At 43.1% G+C, this 13,264-nt stretch overlaps 1 protein-coding gene across 1 annotated transcript in view; it reads left to right on the top strand.

Annotated features, from left to right (window-relative positions):
* SHOC1 (shortage in chiasmata 1) overlaps positions 1-11,272 on the top strand; it is a 99,524-nt gene extending 88,252 nt beyond the window's left edge. The window contains exons 30-31 of the mRNA XM_090037653.1: positions 8,101-9,121; positions 10,740-11,272. Of these exons, the coding sequence (XP_089893779.1) occupies positions 8,101-9,121; positions 10,740-10,840 (1,122 nt within the window). The 3' untranslated portion in view covers positions 10,841-11,272. The remainder of the gene's footprint in view (positions 1-8,100; positions 9,122-10,739) is intronic.
* Positions 11,273-13,264: the final 1,992 nt, after the last annotated feature.

The raw sequence follows: 13,264 nt of genomic DNA, 5'->3' as shown, positions 1-13,264 counted from the left end.
GACCATGCAATAGCTACCTGCCTGTTTATCTTGAATGTAGGCATTTGAACTGGATAGTGTGATTTGATCTTTAAAAAGAAACAAAGAGGCATGACTAGGTGCCCCCTGGGAGTCTGGTAGTTTATATAGGAGGTGAATCGGTGAGCTCCCACTGTTAAACTTGAGGCCAAACCCAGCTAGATAACAACCCAATATAAAAGAGACACAAAAAACAGTCAAGCTCAGCTGAATAGATGAAACATACACAGAGTGCTCAGTCCTTCTCCAAATTACAAGTGGACCTGTGTATACACCTCCTCCAACATTATACCCACCACACCCTAGCCTGTTTACATCCCTCATGCCTTTATGCATAACAGCAGTGTTGTAGCGGATGATTCTGGTCACAGTAAACAAGCACACATAATGATCTTGCTCACTGCTCTGTTTTCAGCAGCAACTCTCCATGAGATTGCAGAAACACCTCCAGAATCTGTGGCCAGGCAGATATAACATGTCAAAAAGCTGTTATGATTTTCCTTACAAATGATCTAGCTCCTCGTCAAAACAGCTTTTCACAAATGTATGGCCATTAAAAAATAATGTTTCTTTTTTAACTGGATTTTTTTGTGAGATGAAATGCACCTACCCCATATGTATGCAATTCATGTAACAATACAAAGGAGCAAAATTTCAGTAGATTCAGACCAACCGTGCACAAAAATGTGACTGAGTTACTACAAAGAAACTAGTAAATAGATGTTCACATATTTTCAGATGCTCAGGAAGACTAGCAAGTATGGCAGAAAACCAGCTTGGCTTAGCAGGGATATCTTCAGTGAGCTAAAACACAAAAAGGAAGCTTACAAGAAATGGAAACTTGGACAAACTACTAGGGAGGAGTATACAAGCACTGCTTGAGAATGCAGGAATGAAATCAGGAAGGCCAAAGCACAGTTGGAGTAGCACTTAGCAAGGGACATGAAGGGTAACAAGAAGGGTTTCTATAAGTACATCAGCAAGAAGAGCAAAATCAGGGAAAGTGGGTACATTTCTGAATGGGGGAGGCAACTAAGTGACAGATGATGTGGAAAAGGATGAAGTACTCAATGCCTTTTTCACCTCAGTCTTCACAGGCAAGGTCAGCTTCCAGACTACCGCACCTGGCAGCACAGTCTGGGGAGGAGGTGAGCAGCCCTCAGTGGGGAAAGAAGTGGGGAAAGATTAAGGACTACTTAAAAAAGTTGGATGTGTACAAGTCCATGGGGCCAGATGTGATAGATCCAAGGATGCTGAGGGAATTGGCTGATGTGATTGAAGAGCCATTGGCCATTGGCTTTGAAAACTTGTAGCAATTGGGAGAGGTCCCAGCTGATTGGAAATGGGAAATATAGTGTCCTTCTTTAAGAAAGGAAGGAGGAGGATTGGGGGAACTACAGACCAGTGAGCCTTACCTCAGTCCCTGGAAAAATCATAAAACAGGTCTTCAAGAAATCCATTTCTAAGAAGGTGATTAGGAATGGTCAGCATAGATTCATAGATTCATAGATGCCTGACCAACCTGATAGCCAGCTATGATGAAATGGCTCTGCAGATGGGGGAGACCAGTGGATGTGGTATATCTTGACTTCAGCAAGGCTTTTGATAGGGTCTCCCTCAACAGTCTTGCAAGCAAGCTAAGGAATTGTGGGTTGGATGAATGAGCTGTAAGATGGATAGAAAACTGGCTGGATGCTCAGGCTGAAAGGGGGAGCAGTACATATGCCAGAGAGTAGGACTAGGATTGGACCAAAAGAAATCTTATGAGGTTCAATAAGTGAAAATTCCTGAACTTAGGGCAGAACAACTGGTACAGGCTAGGGACTGACTGGCTAAGCAGTGGCTCAGCACAAAAGGACCCAAAGGTTACAGTGGGCAATAAACTGAATACGAACCAATAGTGTGCCCTTGTTGCGGAGAAGGCTTTTCTTCTTCAGCGTTCCCTTGCAGTCAAGGATGATTTTCTTCCACGATTGTCTTATCTGTTGTCCAAAGATGGCTGATTAGGCCAATCCAGGGTTGATATGTGTTTATCTATTGCAGCTTGGACATGTATTTTTGTGTGGGGTAGGTGGTGCTGGATTCTTGATTGGTCCGCAACATGCTGTTTCTTCCACTCCTGCTTTTCCATCTGTAATTGTTGTCATGAGGTTTCAAAGTAACCTTTGTTGCAAAGAAGGCTAACAGCATACTGGGCTTCATTAGTAGGAGTGTTGCCAGCAGATCAAGGGAAGTGATTCTTCCCCTCTTCAGCCCTAGTGAGGCCACACCTGGAGTACGGTGTCTGGTATTGGGCCCCCCATTACAGAAAGGATGGGGACAAATCGGAGACAGTTCAGCAAAGGGCAACAAAAATGGTTAGGGGCTGAGGCAGATGACTTATAAGGAAAGGCTGAGGGAACTCCTCATAGGCTTATTTAGTCTGGAGAAGAGAAGACTGAAAGGGGATGTAAAAGGGGGGTTCCAGAAAGGATGAAGCTAGACTGTTCTCAGTGATGGCAGATGACAGAACAGGGAGCAATGGTCTCAAGTTGCAGCAAGGGAAATTTAGGTTAGATACTAGGAAAACTCTTTCACAAGCAGTGAAGTAAAGCACTGGAACAGGTTACCCAGAGAGGTAGAGGAATCTCCATCCTTGGAGGTTTTTAAGACCCAGCTAGATAAAGCCTTGGCCAGGATGATTTAGTTGGGGATGGTCCTGCTTTGAGCAGGGGGTTGGACTAGATGACCTCCTGAGGTCCCTGCCAACCCTCACTTTCTGTGATTCTGTGATTTAAATACCCATCTGAACACAGTCATGGTAATTATATATACACATACCAATGTTTAAGCATCATTAGACCTACCAATCTGAATGACAGAAAAAAGGGGTTATACTGATCAATTCTTTACTTCAGTATGACACAGGATGCAAACTAACTTATGCCAAAACTTCTTGGGATATTTAACAAATCAAATAATAAATTATTAAATTGATTTTCCTAAGCTGAGAGCCAACTGCATTACTTAGTATATTTATATTTAAGACAAATGCCCTATTAGATATTAATCTTATAGTTTCATATGCTTAGGGTCAGAAGGGACCTAAACAGATCATTAGGTCCGACCCCCTGCCCTGGGCAGGAATGGGTGTCATGGTCATATCACCCCAGCAAAATCATATCACCCCAGGCAAATATCTGTACAGCCTCCTCTTGAAGACTCCCAGAGCCTGGCAGCTCTGACTGTAAAGTAATGTTCCCTGATGTCCAGCCTGAACCTTCTTTCTAACAATCTGTGGCCGTTATTCCTAGTAACCCCGGGTGGTGCCCGGGGCAACAGAGTATCCCCAAATTCTCACTGGTTCCCCCTGGTGAGTTTGTAAACAGCTACCAGTTCCCTTCTCAGCCTTCTCTTATGGAGACTGAATAGGTTCAGGCCCTTTAGCCTCTCCTCGGCCTGCCCTGCTGTCCTTTGACCATACAAGTGGCCCTCTTCTGGACCCTCTCATTGCTGGCCACACTCCTCTTGAAGTGAGGCACCCAGAACTGGAGGCAATACTCCAACTGTGGCCTGACCAAAGCCACATCTAGGGGAAGGATCACCTCCCTGGACCTGCTTGTGATGCCTCTGTAGCTGCATGACAAGGTGCGGTTAGCCTTATTGACCGCTTCTTCACATTGGTGACTCATGTTCATCCTGGAGTCAACAATGACTCCAAGATCCCTTTCTGCCACCGTATTGACAAGAAGGATGTTTCCCAGCCTATAGGTATGTTGCAGGTTCCTTCTCCCTAGATGCAGTACCTTGCACTTGTCTGCATTGAACTCCATCCTATTCTCATCTGCCCATCTCTACAACCTGTCTAGATCTAGCGGGATTCTGTCCCTCCCCTCCAGTGTGCCTACCTCGCCCCACAACTTGGTGTCATCAGCGAATGTGGACAGGATGCATTCCACACCCACATCCAGATCACTGATAAAGATGTTGCACAGTACAGGCCCCAGGACCAAGCCCTGGGGGAGTCCACTGCCCACATCCCTCCAGGTTGAAAGTGACCCGTCTACCACCACTCTCTGGGTGCGACCATCTAGCCAATTTGCCACCCATCTGACTGTGTAGGTATCAATGCCACAGTCACCTAGTGTTTTTAAGAGAATGTGGTGAGAAACGATGTCAGGGGCCTTCTTAAAGTCCAGGAAGATGACATCCACCCTGACACCTTCATCCTTCGGGACTTTGTGACCTGACCGTAAAAAGAAACCAAGTTAGTCAGGCAGGATCTGCACTAAATGAACCCATGCTGACTGCCTCCGTGTTACCAGATTTACCCGCTACTTTGGGGTGTGCTCATTTATTAGGGCTAGGGTCTTGGTAATTCTGTTAATGTGCTGCTTGTGTTACTGGTGTTTCTATACGGAGCTGTATCTCTCCCCCTGCAAGTCCTCACCCCCAATGGAGCTATCTTGCAGGACTCAGTTCAGTGGGGCTGGGTTCCTCCAGTCCCCAAATCAGTCATACACACACATACAGATTAACGTGATATGCCTGACCTGGCTGGGTTGATCAGCATGGACAAGCTGATACCCTCATATGCCAAGAATCAGTTCATCAGAGCAACAATAACTACGGTCAGACACAAGCATACACTTAAGCAAAATACCTCTGAATCCGGCTGGGTGTCCAGATGACACCCTCATGGGCCAGCGTTCAGTTCATTAGGGCACATCTGAGCCAAACTGGGTCAATCAGCCTGTACAAGCTGATCCCTATATGTGTTTCAAACTCAGCACATCCCAATCTTTTAGCCTCTTGATGAGCAGACCCCACAGTATTTCTGGGCTTCACAGGGATCTTTAGCTTAGGTAAAAGGAGCGTTGCTGCAGAGCAAGTGGGGAAAGAGAAGTAAAGAAGGAAAAATATACCCAGTTACCACCAGTTTGGCTATAAAAGTCATTTATTGCTAAGTAGATGAAATATATAATGGCACTAGTAGTAATAGACATGGAAAGGAAAAACAAACACAAACAGTCACAGTATACCCTGGTTTCACTAAGTATTTGGGGAAACTTAACTCAAGCTTAATTAATACAGTTCAGGTTCTGAAATCTATGCTTAGAGAGAGAGCTGGGATCTCACCAGTCCAAGGCACTTGGGTTGCAAAGCTGACAGGTCAAAGTTCTCAGCACAGTCCTTGAAGGGAGACAATCTGTTTCTTTCAGCCTCTCGAGAAGAAAGCGGGTGGTGTCAGCACACATACTGCTGCTTTTTTTACAGATTGTTATACCCTCAGTTCAGCTTCTTTCAATCATTCTCAATAGTGTAAATCAAATTGTCTTTTCTATTGACAAGGGGTTATGTGGTTGAAACATCTCAGGAAACTGATTGATACTCAGGAAACACACACTTAGGAGCCAGCTTGACATTCCTATGGATAGCAGATACACTTGATGGGACATCGCCTGGTGTAGCATGACTTTTCCAGATCTTACTATAGTCTTTTAACAGACTTAAGGCAATTATTGGAGTGTTCATAACCTGTTGTGGAGAGGACTTCCACCAGTCATCTTGGGAAAAGTATGACAACACTTGTGGACAGGGCTCCAATGGGCTGGACGCTGGGATGAACCCTGTACCATTGTTCAAATGTTGTCCATACCTCACTGACTCGGTCTATTGCCTCAGCATTCCCTAACCCGAAAACCGAGTTTTAGCCAATTAAGTTTACATAGGCCTCCCGTAGTGGGACTGGGGAACGTACGGCCCCAGATGCCTATTAAACTTACTTCTGCTTAGAGGTGTGTGTGTGTGTGTGTGGGGGGGGGGGGGGGGGGGGGGGGGGGTCCTTTGTAAATCCAGATTAGAACTGGTCTGATAAATGCTGAGCTGGGTGTATGTAAATGTGGGTTGATTAGCATTTGGAGCACAGATGCCCCATCATGCAGTGCTCCCCTGCTTTGCTGATCCCAGAATTCACTGCAGTCTCTGCTTCAGGCTTTCTGTTCTCCATCTCTCATGTAAATGAATGGTCATCTGGTCCCACCTCAGATGCAAACGAGACCTAGGGCAGTTGTTTCACTTTTGTCACCCTTATCTGGAGGGTTTTAGGTGTGTCTCTCATTGCATCTTAATCAGTTTCTGTTTAGGTAGAGGAGAGGAGGGGGGGGATTCTTTGTGAATCAAGACAGTCTGTACCCTGTGTCAGGGTTCCCCAAGAACATGGAGCTGAGCGGTAACATCTGAGCATTACATCCCCTGCTGGACCCTTGCAGATGTGCTCCTTGATAATTTTCTCAAAGGTCTTCCCAAAGACCGAGGTAAGACTGACTGGCCTATAATTTCTGGGGTCCTCCTTCCTCCCCTTTTTGTAAATGGGGACCACATTAGCCCTTTTCCAATCCTCTGGTACCTGGCCAGTGCCCCACGAGTGCTCATAGATCCATGCCAGGGGTCCCTCTATGACCCCCGCCAATTTCCTCAGCACCCTCGGGTGAAGAGCATCTGAATCTACTGATTTAAATACATCCAGCCCCTCCAACAGCTCCCTAACTAGGTCGTCCCTGACCCTAGACATGGCGGTGCTGCCCCTGGTTCCATCTGCAATTCTGGTAGGGGAAATGTCTCGTTCTGTGTTCAGGAATATGGTGGCAAAAAAATTCATTAAAGAGGTCAGCTTTTTCATTTGCTGCAATCACTAGATTGCCACGCCTATCCTGTAGGGGCCCCACGTTACCTGGTGCCTTCTTCTTACTCCCTATGTATTTGAGAATGGACTTTTTATTATCTTTATTTCTGGTTGCTAGCCCTAGCTCCATCTCTGCCTTGGCCTTCCTAACTGCCTCCCTGCAGTCCCGACCAACAGGTGTAATCCTCCTTGGTGTTAGCCCCTTGCTTCCACTGTTTGTACACCTCCTTTCTTGCCCTTAGGCATCTCTGGATGCCTTTGCTGAGCCATGGAGGCTTCTTAGCACTCCTGCCCCCCTTGATGCGCATTGGGACTGACTCCCTTTGAGCTTGGAGGATTGTCTCCTTGAGGAACAACCACCCATCTTGGACCCCCATCTGAGACCCCAATGCCTCTCCTACCAGCCTTCTTAGCTTACAGAAGTCAGCCCTCCTGAAGTTGAGGACCCCTGCCTTGCTGCTTGCTTTCACCACCCTGCGCTGGATAGTAAATTCCAGTAGGCGATGATCACTCACCTAGGTGGTAAAGTACCCCCAGACCCCTCACCAGGTCGTTGCGTGTGGCAAGCACCAAGTCCAGCAAGGCATTTCCCCTTGTGAGACTATGCACCTCCTGGGTTAGGTGGAGGTCCTGTATCCCAGTTAGGAACCCACGTGAGCAGTCCGACTTCTCCTCCCAGCAGATATCTGGGTAGTTTAGGTCACCTGTGACAACCACATTCCTTGGCTTTACAGCCTCTGTGAGCTGACCTGAGAATTCCAGGTCCAGCTCATCCCCCTGGTGAGGCGGTCTGTAGTACATGCCCACTAACAAGTTCCTTTCCCTATGCCCCCCTTGCATTCTTACCCAGAGCGCCTGATTTTGCCCCTCCTCTGACCCCATCCTGATCATTGAGGACGTGTATTGCTTTTTGACATATAGTGCTACATCCCCACCCTTATCCCTGCTCTGTCTTTCCTGTACAGCCTGTATCTCTGGATGTCAACTGCCCAGTCGTGGGTAGAATCCCACCAGGTTTCCGTGAGCCCCACTAGTTCTGAGTTTTTGCTAGCTACAGGGAGGGCAAGTTCCTCCTGCTTATTCCCCATGCTTCGAGCATTTGTGTAGAAGCATTTGAGGCCTCCTGTAGGTGCCTGTGCCACCCCCTTGTTCCTTAGTCTGCCTTGGCCCCTGTCACTTACCTGGGTATTACCTGTGCTCATCATTTGGCTTGTTCTAGAAAGCCAGTTAATCAGTGGCCCCTAGTAACAGACTGTTTTTAGCTCTTCTCTAATAACTGGTAGGGCACCATTTTCTTTTTTCTTTGTAAAGAAAACTACATACGTACACTTTGGAAACTTGACAACTGATTTTATTTTTGGATTTTATATTATGGAACTGGATACTAACATTCCTTTAACCTATTTCTTTCATTTCAGCTTTTTAGTGATATCACATCTCTACACAACCTAAATTCTTCCATTCCCACCACAACACTAGTGAGGACTGTATCTCCCCAAGAAAACTGGAACGTGTCTAACACCTTTTCTCCAGCTTCATTTCCCAAGTCTTTGATCTCCAGCATTCAAGGAAACCAGAAGGATCAGTGTTCAGAATTGCCTGATAATGTACAGAACACCATAAATCAGTCTTGGGATTTTTACAAAAACGGATCTGGTTCTCCACTGAAATCAAGTGAAAGCCAAAGAATTTTAGCATCTTCACTACCTTATTATGGATGGGTCAGTTGTCCTGAAGAAACAGATGGTAGTGAAAATAGTCAACATTATCTTCCTTCTCTGAGATATGTAGCAACAGAGAGAGCAGTTAGTCCCTCATTTTTAAAACAGAACAATTCAAATATATTTACTCCTTCAGTTCATGTGAATTATGAAGCCAGAATCCCACCACTGAGTCACAGCCAAGATGTCACTGACTCCAACTTTTCAAGTTACCTGCAAAAAGACTTTCATGCTTCAAATGCAGCAGTAGGCAGCAAGCTGGTTACCTCTGATTCCTTGGTCCTTCCAAAGAACTCTGAGACCTTTGTTCATCAGGATATTAACAATCATTTATTTCATGTACAGACACAACCACTGACAATGCATTGTAACTCTGATCAGGCTTCCAAGCAGGAATGGTATCTTGTCTCTAAAAAAGATGATTTTTTTGCAAACTTTAATGAGTTTCCATTCCAGAGAAGTTCCAAGAATTTTCTAGAAAAATTTGCAGGGATGGCAGACAGCAGTGCAGGAGTTCAGTATAAGGGGTCTCTCTGGCCTAAGTATCCATATGATCACACATTGGATTCATCTGCACCTGACTTCAGTCTCTGTGATTCATTTGCTAATCCAAATGAACAAAAAAATCTAAATTTTTACCCAAAAGCTAGAGAATCTTCAAGAAAGAGGCGACCTGGTGAATCTTTATTAAACCTTAAGGAAAAAGATGTTTTAACAGGTATAGTTAAATCTGCCTGAGAAAATCTGCTGAGATCAGTCTTTATCTATACTAAAAACAGAAATATCTAGAAAGAAGACAAGATCTTTGGAGAAACAGGTTATAAATTATAAATTAAATCAGTTGTAAATAAATTAAATAATCTGTGCATGTCAGTTGAACCTTTATATTCCAGAAAGGGATGCACCCTTGCATGTTGCCCTTATTATTATCCTTTAACATTTGAATGTTTAATCTTGGTTATATTCCTAGTATATTCAGGAAATGTGAGCAGTGTTCCATTGTATACTCAAATTTAGTAATTGATTTAAAATTCTTTCATATTTTCTCAGTCACTGCTCTCATTTTAATCTCTTCACTCTACAGAGAAGCTTATGAAATGCCCAAGAACTTTCACTAATTGTAGGAGAACCCTTTATGAAAACACCAATAACTAATTGATATCATCCTGTCTCAAGGATTAAGACAAGCTGGCAGAGTCAGTTGAAATATGGTGTGCTGCTTGTAATTTTAAATGGGGGGGGGAGGTTGGGAATTAAGGTGATAATGAGGGACCTGCAAACAAACTGGCTGTCACTCCCTTGGGAGGTGTGAGGCACTGCTTGGTGGATAATAATACTGCAGCAAATGGAAATGGAAGTTTTCCCTTCAATAAGCAATTGTATAGGAATCAATCACCTGCCACCAGGCATCCCACTGTGCTGAGAAGCAGGTGATCTCCTATTCAATAAACTGCAGAATCCCAAGACTGTTACAGCACATGCATACACAAAGATGAAAACTGATTAAAGCAGCAAAGATACAGGCTTTGTTTTTTGTCTTGGCTTTTGGTAGAATGGGCTCATTCTAGTTCAGTACTTAGAAGCCAAAAGAAAACTGGTAAAGACAAACTCACGTATTAGACAGTTGTGCATAGTCGCAAAGAATGGTCCAGTTGCATGAAATTTCATTCAACTTTTGTTTCAGAGTTTGTAAAAGCTCAAGATAGGTCTTAAAAAATCAGTTGAGAGCCAGTAAGGGTATCTGCAATTCAGAAACCAGGTGATGTTTTTATTAAATGTGTCATACCTCAGGACAGTGCACCAAGTAAGTATTTCCACTGCAGCTGCTCAAATTTCTAGCTCTGTATTAAAGTTGCTTGATTTTTATCTCTTGCAAGGGGTATCCAGCATGCTATACTCGGCATTTCTGTATTGTGACATGAAGGAACAGACAGAAATATTTTTTTTTTAAAAGTATTTGTAATTTCAAGTGCTTCCCCCTTTTACTACCTGGAGAACAACACAGTGTTTTGTCTCTGCTGAAAAATGTCTAGTTTCACATTTATTAGACTATCCCAAATACAGTATTAACCTAACAGAAGCAAACACGAAAAGCCCCTGAAACGTAGCAGTTTTTAAGTACAGTATCTTAGACTGATTTATGACTTTTGTAAATTAATTTCCATTTCAAAGTTGCAAAATGCATGTGCAGCAAAGACTGTTAGTAGTAAGGAGTCTGGGTCAGTCTTCTCATTCCTTAGTTGTAAAGATGTCGCCTCTGTATTACTACAGAGCAAAACATACCTATGACACTTTGCTAGATAAATGACACCTTTCTTTTTTCCTCCCTTTTCCAGGTTTAGGACTTGTACAGGTACCACAGCTTAAGAAAAAGCGACTTACATTTGAAAAAGTCCCTGGAAGAAGTGATGGACAAACACGTCTTAAATTCTTTTGAGGCAAACTGAGAATTAGATATAACAGATGTTTTTTAAAAAGCATGGAATATTTTAAGGGAGCCATTTTAAATAATTTAATAATCACTTTTGCCCCAGTTTTCTGGTAATTTTCATATGCTGAGAAGTTATTTGGTTAAGGATTTGCATTATTAATGTTATTTTTTAAATATTTTACCAAACAAGTTAGTTGCTTAAACCTGGACAACTACTAGGAAGAAATGTCTGTTCTTAGTGATAAATAAAAGATAATTTTAAAAGAATGTTTTCACTTAAATATATGGCCTCCCAATATGTGCCCATAGCTAATATAAATCAATGACAAAGGATCTTCATTATAAAAAAGCCATGTGCATTTGACCAAACCATACACTAAAACCTACGGACATCCCTGGATCATTTCATAAGGAGGTTACTCTGAGGAGTGGTTAGTAGGGCTGTGCGAAACTTCAGTCCTTGATTCGACTTGGTAGAGATTTGGCCCGATTTGGTGGCCAAATCTTCTAATCTGAATTGAATCAAAGGACCCTTTAATCTTTCCAAATTAAACCCTCTGAATCAATTGGGAGAGATTCGGTGATTATGAATCACTGTCCCTCTGAAATGACCAAATCCAAAACCGAATAGAAACGTAGCCCTAATAGCTAATGAATAAATTTGGAAAAGGGAATGGGATGTAACAAACGGTGTGTCACTACCTGTTACAGTTAACAGACATCTTGTTACTCTGCCTGTCAAGGCTAATCCCAGTTTTGATTTTGCAAAGAATCTTGAACACATAAGTCAACCAACCATTCGAATCCCTCAGTCAGTCAGCGCCCACAGCAACCAGACTCCTAATGGTCTGTATGTTCCTGCTACCAACACACTGGTCAGCAGGGAAATGGGTTTCTGTCAGAAGTACCGGCCTGTCCTAGTTTGCTCCAGCTACAGTACACTGCACAGCTAAAGAGCCAGCCTGGATGGAAACTAAAGAGCAGTGGAAAAACAAGGAAAACTGGCTTCCATTCTTCATCTGAAAACAGTTCATGATTAAAACAGCAATAATGCTAGAATAGATCTGTAAAGTGTAGTTTCCTTCTGCTGCAGGCATGGGAGGGTCATACATGGCTTGCAAAGGAACGTATATTGACTCCAGAATACTAGTGATGCTCTGCAGCCTCTAGACATTTTTCCAAACTCTAAAATGTAATCAGACCTCCCCTCCCCCCACAATGTTATAGGATGAGTTTGCAGTTAAACTTAAAATTCATTTTGACATTACACTTTTTCCATATACATATTGTATATCTGGGACAAAAGAAATCTAACATCACAGGGAGAGAAGTTTGGTTTTCTGGCATAAAACATAAGCCTGACTTTAAAAAGAGAACTCCTAAAACTAAACATGCTGAATAACACTAATGGTACCCTTTAACTTAAAACAATATCCAAAATTGCTTTCATCCAAGCTACTTGTAAGGAGCTTGTGGAAACCAGCTTTTGTGCAACATTCATATATAATACTTAGTTACTCTTCTGCAGAACTGCAAACAAAGAACTTTTCCCCTACTTGACTCAGAGTAAGTAGTGGTTTTATATTTAAATTGCAGGCCAGTCACTATTTCTGGCTCATTTTTGTGGTTACTTGACCTGACCACTTGCCTTCTCTTTCCATCACAGATTTGGCTGTGTTTTTGCAAACCTCTGCCTCAATTCCTAAGCTCAGGAACATGTGCCTCCCACATAAGAGCACCACTCTGCAAAAACCCAGTCATGAACAGGAGAAAAAATACTGCTGCCACTACCCAGCCTGCATGGAGGTCTTTTTTTTTTTTTTTTTTTTTTTTTTTTTTTAAACAGACGGATTGGATCAAAGCTTCAGTGTGAAAATACATGGAAAGTGAGACAGCCCAGAAATCTGATAGAGAACGAGTAGTGGATAACTTAAAAAACAGATGCAGACAAAGTAGGCTAGTTGTGAAGGAAGCTTAATTGCTGTCTCTACTGAATTTTATTTTAGTCAGAAAAAGCTAGTAACAAGCTAACTGCTGCAACATCTTAGATAACAAAGGAAAAACTACAATCACCACTGCTAAACTATTTACCTTCAATTCTGTTGCTTTCTTTCCCCATAGATATCTACAAAGTGGATTACTCGTATACATGTTGATTTTTTTATCGATGTAACAGTAAGGTAAATTAGTCATGCACTATTATAAGTACTTTTAATTTCTAAAATAGCTACATTTAAAAATAGACTCCTAGAGCACATGCAGATGATGGGACACGCATGTTATGCGGTGCTGCAGAGCTGTCTGCAGTGCTTCACACCACACATGCAAGCATTCCCTGCACGGCTAATTTGCAGCACACTGGGGGGAGACTGACATCAGGAGATCCCAGTGTCAAAAAAACCTGCAGCAGAAAAAAGTGGGGCGGCGCAC

This window comes from Crocodylus siamensis, chromosome 3 (genome assembly GCF_052110815.1).
Source record: "Crocodylus siamensis isolate JL-2025a chromosome 3, ASM5211081v1, whole genome shotgun sequence".
NCBI lineage: Eukaryota > Metazoa > Chordata > Crocodylia > Crocodylidae > Crocodylus > Crocodylus siamensis.
The sequence above is the reverse complement of the archived record's forward strand: the minus strand, read 5'-3'. Positions and strand labels throughout refer to the sequence as shown.